This window comes from Monopterus albus, unplaced genomic scaffold, assembly GCF_001952655.1.
Source record: "Monopterus albus unplaced genomic scaffold, M_albus_1.0 scaffold3.1, whole genome shotgun sequence".
NCBI classification, from domain to species: domain Eukaryota; kingdom Metazoa; phylum Chordata; class Actinopteri; order Synbranchiformes; family Synbranchidae; genus Monopterus; species Monopterus albus.
In genome coordinates this window covers 212989-223216 of record NW_018127883.1, presented here as the reverse complement: position 1 = coordinate 223216, position 10228 = coordinate 212989, and the positions used below count along the sequence as shown (strand labels likewise).

Sequence of the window (10228 nt, the reverse complement as noted above, 5' to 3'; positions counted from 1 at the left end):
TATATATATATATATATCCTGACAATGTGTGATACTGATCTTCACTCAGCAAGAAAACAAATAATCGCCAAAATGGCCAACAAAATTGATAAAATGTACAGTAGGTTTGTCAGGCCGAACAATAAATTTTATAATAACACAATCACAATGTTGTCTTGATTTCCCATTTTGAAAGCTTTGTATTAATGTTAGAGTGAGTATGGTTGATTTGTACCAACAATCTTGTTTTTGTAAATATGAGTGTTGAGGCACTGCACCTACAACCAGCAAATAGATAAAAGCAAATTAAGAAACGCATTCATTAAATTTGACAACATAAAGAATCTGCAAGCATAAAACACAAGCAAATGCATAAAGTCTAAGTTGCATAAAACAAATGAACTTCATCACAATACACAAAGTTTAACAGTTAATATCTATAATATCAGAATGATATGACTAAATAATATAAACACAGTTAGCCCATTTTCAGAAATCATTGAAATCATTGATTTCAGAAATCATTGAATTTTAATGTCACCTGGAAATTTTCATCGTGTCCTGTACAAATGGCAGCATTTCTGTATTTGTTTAATTTGCTTGTGATGGATTTGTAAAGTTATTTCTATCTCTCTGGGATTTGTTAATCTGTAGTATACTACTCTATATGTTATATAAAGAGATTCAAGTGACACAGGTGTCTTCTATTTTTTCCATCTGAACATACTAAATTATGGAGATCTGATGTGCCATTGGTTTGCCTTTGGATGTATAAAAGTTCACTGCTGTTCGGCCACTGATAAAAATCATATTGTTCTAGATGTGTCAGTACAGCTTTTAATCTGCAAGTGCCTCTTGGTATGGAGATAACCTGTGATGTGTGTTAATATACTGTACACAAAATGGGCGATGTAGGTCACAACGCTTCTATAGGTAGGCGAAGGCCTACCGTGAGCGTATAAGACATCTGCTGCTCCCGGTCCACAGGTTTGAGGAGACTCAGGTACCGGATTAGCCCAGTTGGGGTCACAGCAAAGATCGTGGTGTAGTCGTTTAAGGAAATCTTCAACATGGGGTCTTTCGTCTTCCAACAGAAAGATATTAAAAAAAAGACACGTTACTATGGCAACATGAGTATTTACTCTTTTTTTTTTTTTTTGGTTTTTCACTGAGGACACAGCTGTGGGGCTAAGACAATCTATCGCAAAGTACTTTTTCAACTCACTGGCAGAATAAAATGTAATCTACTGGCAGGTCTTCCTACTGTCTTTAGAAAACAGTGGAGAAATAGCTGAAGATTTAACAAGGAACCACTGTCTTCTTAACAGGATTGTACAGCAGGACTTTTGCTAAAACAGTGTAGACCCTTTATATACCTTGTTCACATTAAAGCACATTAGTCCTTAAAAGGGGCTTTTCCAGCATTTGTTTAGGATGTTCAGGTGATAAATAAGCTGGAAAACAATTTCTAAAAAAAGCCATTTAGCCAAATATGTGTCATCACAGCTGAGGTGAGATTGTATTAAATGCACCTGAAGTCCACTGTGCTCCACTGCTGCAAGTTGGCTTTGATTCACATCCATCAGTGAGTCCTCTTAAGAGTTTGGTAAACACCAGGACTGGGTGGTTTATTGATTGATTTATTGATTTATTTATTTTATTTCTGTTTCCAGTCTACTTTGATTTGTTAATCTTCTTCAAAGACTGAGTAAATGGATATTTTCAAAGACAGACTTAAGATAGTGCCCATTTGCTTTGCCTCTCTGTGACAGTTTGTTTTCACCTAATTAAATATAACTCCATACGTGCAGTTAGGATATGGAATTAATTCTCCAAAGTGTGAGTGAACAAACACAAACATGCACCCATCACAGTTTGTTAATTTTATCAAAGAAATGTGTCAAAACACCTCGTTCATCCAACTACAAACACAAAAAAGTAACATTCATAAAGTAACATTCTTTTGAAAAGTTGATATTCAAACAGAATAACTGCATATATTTTGACTTAAGCAAGTGCAAAACCACCCTCAAAACATCTATCTGCATATAAAGGAGAACGCAGCACAGCAAACCACTCCAAACACACACTCCCATTAGAATACAAAGGTCAGTGTATCAGCTAGATTAATCTACATACACACTCATTACAAGAGACTGGCTTTGATGTTTTCTGTTACTTTAAACTTTCATAAATGGTCAATTAAAAATCATTTCTGCTGTTGTGAACACACTAGTGAGGTCACAAATCATTTTTGTTTCTCCAGAATAGAATTACAAGTTGATCATTGCACAGTATTACTGAGGATGTCTCCAGCAGTGATGAGTGCTCAACATGTGCATCAACGATAGGGATGTCCCGAGTCAATGTGCAGAGTACGAACCAAGCTTTTATTGTAATGGATTTACTACAATCCAAATATGGCAGAAGTCAAATCCATTTCAAAATGTTGAAAACAATGGAAACACTTTCTAATGTGCAGCACAGTAGAAAAAGAACCTGTTTTATAATACCCACATTACAAACTGTGCCACAGTGAGCAACAGATTTTTATGTGCACAATACAAACAAAAAAATTAACACACCAATTGGCATTTTCTTAAAGTGGAAATGGAAGTAAGTAGCCTAAATCCTGTTCAGACCCTCCCACTTCACCGGCCCACACTGTCACCTCTTTCTCCAAAGATATTATTGCAATTAAAGCTGTGATGAAGGTTTAATGCAGAGCTATTAAGCCATCAAATCCCTAAATTAAATTGGTTTTGCTGATATAAGTGGCCTACTTCAAGCTATCAAGTGTGCACAGCACAGCTGTATTATGCAAAAAATATATGAATATTGGATCAGAAGATATTCAATATTTAAAGGTCTCAAATCAGAGGTTAGGAGCAAAAACCTTGATCGGGACACCCCTATATTACACTCTTACAGTGCATAAGAAACAGCGCAGTTCCCTACAGGTCTAGCGCCAGGAGCCAGCTACAACAAGGGAAAAATACAGCAAGAAAATGACTCATGAACGTTTTACTTTTTGTGATTACACAAAACAAACACATGAATAAATGTGGTTCTTTAATCAATTTTTAATCAGTAAACTACATGGGCTGTGTTTTGTACGCACACATGCAGGGGTGGTGGATGTGTAACGTGTAGGCTCTCTACCTCCTCAATGTCATTGTCCAGAGCGATGATTCCCAAGGGGGTAGTGAGGTTGGCACTGGCTGAGATAGTCGTACCCACAGGGGATGACTCGCTCACATAGCCCTGATAGGTGGCAAACTGGAAATATGGCGCCTGGTTGTTCACATCCAGGATTTCGATAATGAGGTTGGCATAAGCTGGGAGGGGGTGGCCATTGTCCTGCTCAGCCTTAAAAAACAAAACAAAACAAGGCAGAGAAAGTCACGGTCATTCTCTCCACAATAACTATGTAAAACACTCTGCCGGAAATGTATAAAGAAGTACAGTACTAATAATGAGATGGATGCCGAGAGTCGCACAGCTGAGAAATATGCTGCCCCTATAAAGGCAGAGAGTCGCACAGCTGAGAAATATGCTGTCCCAGCAACAGAATGATGTCATTTCTCTGAGTGTCACTATAATTACAAAAAGGCTGCACTGACTAAATTTGATCAGGGTTCACATAGGATTAGACCTTAGCAATTACCAGGGCGCTTAACACAAATACCATGATTTGTAGGGAAGACAGAGTAATTAGTGGCTCTTGCTACTCTATTAAATGAGTGACCAATGACAGAAGGAACCCCAATAAACATATTACTACCTGAGTCAATGCCAAAATTAACCGATTAAGTAGTAAACAAATGTACCAGCTCTTGTTTCCAGTTTGATGCTGCTGAATGTGAAAACTCAGCTGAACTGAAGAATGTGTGTTTCTGTACAGTGTCTCTGTTTTGCCTGAAATCCGGACAATGAACCGTGGGCCAGTATGATATGATAAACCACTCCAATGCTTAAGCATGTTAATCTCTTTCTCTGTAAACAGATATGCAGCATCCTTTCATGGAACACAACTCATTTAGATGTCACCTTGTAAGTCTCCTTAAGACAAACATTAAAGCTACAATTGCTGAATCAGGTAACAGACAGCTCGTAATAAAACTAGTGATGTTCACCTGAAACCCTATTCCTTCTACCTATACACAAAATCAATAGACTTTCTTGATTTATAAGACATTGTAGTATGAGAACATGCAGTGTAACAGGACAATGTTTATTACAACACAGTATACACAAATCCCTAGAGCTCCACACTCGGCCAAAATGCCTGATTCACCTGCCTCCAAAATGAGTTTGTATTTGTGTCACGTACGGTACAGTGAACCACCCACCAAACTGTATCACACAATCAAGAACGTAAACAACCCTTCCTCTTCAATCTCAAGCACAGTTGGTGGGTGACATGGCTGCTTAGGTAACACTGCACATTAACACAAATCAAAATGTGTTGTCTCAGCTATTCAAACTGTACAAAAACCTGAAGAATCTGTACTGTGCAAGTTGCATCTGACTACCACAGCCCAGTGAGATCAAACCAAATGAACACGGTCTGGTCAAGCCGTCACTGCAATCTGTCCCTCCTTAGCACATATGTGACAACTGCCGCCCACACTGGGATGCTCCAGTAACATGAAGGCTTTGAAAACACAGATTGAGAGGGCGAGCAAGGCCACAAAGGTTTAAGCCATGACCTAGAACAAATTCTGCACATTACCTCGATTCCATGGGCTGCAGCTGAAGACTGGTGTGCAACTGGTGTCCTAAATGCTGAAGCGCAGGGGCTTGAAAACAGTGTTGACCCTATGACTACAGAACTCTGTTGTGCACTTTTGCAATTTTGGCACATCCATCTACCTTTCACTCCAGCTCTTTTTTTTACCATCACAATATTATGCCAAAACATCTTTCACAACCGTTTTCTTCCTTTTTCCTTTACATGAGTGATAATAAGAACACCTGCACTGCATTGACCTACAGATCCAATCTACTCATTCTAGCACCTGAGGGAAAAGCGCCATCATTGACAAACCGTGTGCGCCTAGATGTTCTCTTTTTTCTCGACATTCACAAGCACAATTTGTATAAAAGAAAAAAATAAAAAGCATGGTGTAGGATTACAGTGTTCCCTAGTGATTTAGCTACTTAAGCGGCGTCCCTGTTTCTGTAAGGCAGTGCTAAATGATCATTGCTCCACTGTTGCAACACACAGGCCTGCTAAGAGATTCATTGCTACCAGAAGTCACTGTTTATCACTCAGTCTTGATTCTCCCATCCTGACTCCATCATCCTTAAAGTGTCATACCCCATCTCTTTACTTTTCCTTTGCTAAATAAGCAGACCATTTTTCTCCATCACCATCTGCCTTTGTCACTTATCTTCATTTCATCCTAGTCATCTTGGTGGATATGGCTCCATCATGATCAGTGATGACTTTTGAAGAACAGCAGATGTGTTTACTAAAATATGCTAGAGATGCTGCAGCTTATTCCACCATCAGTGTTTTTTTTTTTTTTTTATTTCAGAATAAGCTATGTACACCATATACTGTGCTGCATCAGATTACTCTCAAGACACCGAAGTCTAATTCTCACTTTCCTACCCTTCTGAGTCCTACAGCAATGATTCCTTCTCCTCCCCCCCTCTAAGACTCAGTTAGATAAGGCTCCTATCATCATCCACACAAATCTCTATCCAGGTCTTTTTTTTTTTTTTCTAACCGTTTCCCTTCTTCTAGCTATGCACTCTTTTCCAAGACACAAAAAGTGTCTTATATGATCACCCCCCCCACCCTTGTGGAAATTGGCTCTTCTTCAAGTTCCTTTGCTCCCAAGCTCTCACAGTAAACAGCAAGTTACATAGCACTCAGAGGGGTTTAGAGGTTAGCGATGAGTGGATGAAAAGTTCATCTGCACTGCTGCTCTGCACCAGCAGCACTGTGGCACTACCTGACTTGGCTGTAAATTTGGATTCATGAGAGCGCAGCAGCCTATCCTCTAGCTAAGTCCATAAATCATAGTCTTTTTCACCCCCCCCCTCCAAAGCAGCTAAAGATAAGGTTAATGGCCTTAAGGACTTAAGTTATCTTGGTAGAGTGGGTAAGATTGCATGCTAAAGTTATTGAGATACGAGTTGAGCTTAATGTGATGTGAAATACATTAAAAACATGGGGATAAAAATTAGATGTTTAATAAAACAGCTGTTTGCGCCTAATGGTGAGGCAGAGAATCATTTTACATTGAGCTGAACCTTGATAAATCATGTTCACATTCAGTAGAAATACCTGAATATTTATAATTTATACTTTTTTCCCCTTCAGTCTTGCAGGACTACAGTATGTACATCTGTAAGTTAGCAGCACCAAAACATTATTATATAAATCAATTATCATTGATCCATTTGCAGCTGTACTGTACTATTTAAATGCACATTTTCAGATTTTATTAAATGTTATTTTTATAGATTGTGGTTTACCCTGTACAAATTACAGTAATGTTTATACATAGCCCATTTCAGGGCAACATAACGTTTGTGATACACCAAAGTTAGTAAATGAAAACAGTCTCATTTTGGACTTTGTTGCATATCCTTTGCATGCAATAATTGACTGAAGTCTGCAATTCACAGACACTGCCAGATGCTGGGCATCTTTGCTGGTGATGCTCTGCCAGGGCTGTACTGCAGCCATCTTTGACTCATACTTGCTTCAGGGGCTTGTCCGCTTATGTTTTCTCTTCAGCACATGAAAGGCATGCTCAGCTGGGTTCAGAAAGGGTGACCAACTTGGCTTGGATGTGTCTATACACCTCTCAGTTAATGTTGTTACTACCATCAGCAGTTACATCATCAGTGAAGATCAGTGAGACAGTTCCTGTAACAGCCATATATTCACAAGCCATAACACCCCCACCACTGTGTTTCACAGATGAGCTGTTCTGCTTTGGCTCCTGGGCAGTTCCTTCCATCCTTCATACTTTGCTTTTTCCATCACTCTGATACAAGTTATTCTTAGTTTCCTCTGTCCACAGGACTTGGCAAAATGTAACCTGTCCACCCCATTTCTGTTTCCCTTAGCCTGACAGTCTCTTGGCAATTACTGTAGTAAGATCACCAGCACTCTCTTCCTAGTTATGTTGCTAGAAGTTGATTTAAACATAAAGCTTAGGTACTGTTGCTAACTAACAATTTTATTCTTGTTTCTCAGTCTCATAATGACTTCTTGGACTTTCACTGTTTACCTTGATGACAAGTGTGAACATTTGATAGAAGTCCCTGCTGACAGGCTGCAGAACACGCAGCTCTGCAGTGGTTCTGTTCATGGAGAAATATTGTGGATATGCAGCTGGTTGCCCTGCAGCAAAGAACATTCAAAAATATGGATTCAGTGCTTTTAAGGTGCCATCAAGAACACCAGAATGGACATTCAGAAGTAAAATCATGGAAAACCAAATGAGCCAAAAAACAGAAGATATGGAAAATCATGGAAGATTTGTGATAAACCTACCAACCAGGATGGAGTAGAGAATACCAGGTCTGTCTGATGGGGGCTGGATGTTTCTGTCCATGTCCACAGCCCGAATCGGAGGAGTCGCATTCAGTGGGTTCAGTTTGTTCTAGAGCAGAGGGAGGAAAAAGTCACTCAACAACACAGCAAGACAATCATATGCAAATCCATTTATTTTCTGGTGACTTTGTAGCTGCACCCAACAGTTGCACAGATATTGCCTCCTAAAATAACTGAGTGCATCATTATGCAGAAACAGAAATTGTGTGTGCCACAGTATATATTAATACTTGGGATGATCTATATTTTTATTTTAGTTTTATATTTCTTGCAACTTTGCTCCTCCAGACAGAAAAACAGCATTGTCTAGAGAAGCTGCCCTGGCCCATTAAACCATTCCCAGCTTTTCAACAGGATGGGAGGAGCTGCTGTGACTGGGTGTTCTTGAATTTATACTTGTGTTCACATGGCTATACTCATGTGCTTAAGGGGAATCTGCATAACTACATACAGTGGGTACGGAAAGTATTCAGACCCCCTTAAATTTTTCACTCTTTGTTATATTGCAGCCATATGCTAAAATCATTTAAGTTCATTTTTTTCCTCATTAATGTACACACAGCACCCCATATTGACAGAAAAACACAGAATTTTTGACATTTTTGCAGATTTATTAAAAAAGAAAAACTGAAATATCACATGGTCATAAGTATTCAGACCCTTTGCTGTGACACTCATATATTTAACTTAGGTGCTGTCCATTTCTTCTGATCATCCCTGAGATAATCAGAAGAAATGGACGCCTTTGTGTAGTCACAGTTCTCCTCCATGTCAGGGAATGCCAAGACTAAAGTATCACTGGATTAATAAGAACGGCCACACTGTGGTAATTGTTATCCATGCCAACCCTGAATAGTAAGACATATAAAACCACAAAGACATTTCTGATATTACTTCAATCAACAAAATTCCTGATGCAGGCCAGGGCTTGAGTACACATAATCCACATTACAGTGGGCAGTTATTAGGGTACTTAAATAATAAGCCAGTGCCATTAGATCTGCTTCTAATTAACATATTCCTCTAAATACATCCAACAAAGTTGAACATCAAGGATAATCTTCTGCTGTAGGCTCCTTTTCCTGCTTGGAATGCATACTCAGACATCATCTGTACTAATTAACCAGCTCTACATCTATGCTTTTGCACCAACATATGGCTAAGTGGGAATATGTTTAGCACATCACATTTAAGAACACCTCTCGTCATGCAAACTGCCTCCGTATGGCTGATACAGTATGTGTGAATATGCTAAGGAGGCCTGTGCTGAACTTCTTTGGCCAAGACAGGCACATGGCTAACAGCTTTCTGGCAGGAAGGATTCCTCCCTAAGGGGGTATATTTATATCCATCAGCTCTGGGGTAATCCTTATAACCCAACCCAAGCAGCCCTCTCACTTCTACAATGTCTGGAGGTGCGCTAAATCAAATCCCACTAGCTCTGCACAATGATGATTAGCTATAATACCCTCCTCCAGCAGTCATTATCCAGGGACTCCAGAGCCTACATTTTATCCCCTCTGGGCAAAAAATAAATACAGATCAACTTAATAATGCCTGTCTAGCCATTGTGATTAATTACAATACACACATCAATTATGAGAATACAAATCTCCCCATGGACAAATATGTTAGCATAATGGTTACACTGCAGAATGAAGAAAAATCAGAGAGCAGCAAAAACTAACTGAAAACTGTGTGTACTCTATAGATACAATAAAAAAGTAATATCACTGTAACACCAGATCTTATTGGTGTGAAGCTTTGGGAGGATGACAACATGCAGTGTTCAGGGAGGAAAAAGCAGCATCAAGAGAGGGACAAACATTTTCTCACAGTGAGGAAAAGTCTTGGTTTGTGTAACGAGCATACTCCCAGGTCCTGCATGCTTAGCAGTCTCAAACCTTTTATCATAAATTATACATTGCATGAGGAAACTCCGAATGGAAAGTTTGGACAAACAACTGTGACTGATTCTGGCTGCTCCGCCTCAGCCACCAACACACCTAAATGCACTACCTGCACATACCTGCACCATAAATGTATATAAAATTTCTTTATGACTCCTCCTTACTTTGTTTAAATCTATAACTTATGATTTTCTCAACCAGCTACTGTTGTGTCTTTATAGCAGACCTCTGTATAATTTAGTCCATCTCAAGTCTACTGCCATGTTTGCAACACCCCAGTACACTTAACAGTAGTATTCTCATCTTATGTTCATCCCATAATTTCATCATGCTTGAGCTGTTGGTGGCAGTCAAACAGTAAATTGGCATGTCAGCCTAGCATAAACACACACACACACACACACAAATTATATTTGAATCAATTCTATTGATTAGAAAAACCTAAATGCTCTGACATTGCAGTAGTTTGATTTGTTCACATTAACCACATAAATTGCACAGAATTGAGAGAAAGAGTAAAAATAATTAACACTGGCAGATTTAGAATATATATGACCTTTAGTCAGTCAAGGGCCGAAACATAAAAGAAATACATTCACACTTTTGGGAAATTTGGAGTTTCTAATTCACACCTCTTTTACTGTGTCTTTGGACTGCAGGAGGAAACTGGGGAACTCAGAAAACCTGTGAGATTTGAGGGAAAATATGCAAACTCCACACAGAAAAGACCTTTACTGAGATTCAAAGCCAAGTCCTT

The 10228-nt window shown here is 39.0% G+C and overlaps 1 protein-coding gene across 1 annotated transcript in view; it reads right to left on the bottom strand.

The window, feature by feature from the left end:
- The window catches only part of LOC109960182 (protocadherin-15), a 199264-nt gene that overhangs the window by 85610 nt on the left and 103426 nt on the right, over positions 1 to 10228 (bottom strand). The window contains exons 10-13 of the mRNA XM_020600094.1: positions 7502 to 7610; positions 7236 to 7348; positions 3142 to 3348; positions 929 to 1063 (exon numbers count right to left, since the gene is read on the bottom strand). Of these exons, the coding sequence (XP_020455750.1) occupies positions 929 to 1063; positions 3142 to 3348; positions 7236 to 7348; positions 7502 to 7610 (564 nt within the window). The remainder of the gene's footprint in view (positions 1 to 928; positions 1064 to 3141; positions 3349 to 7235; positions 7349 to 7501; positions 7611 to 10228) is intronic.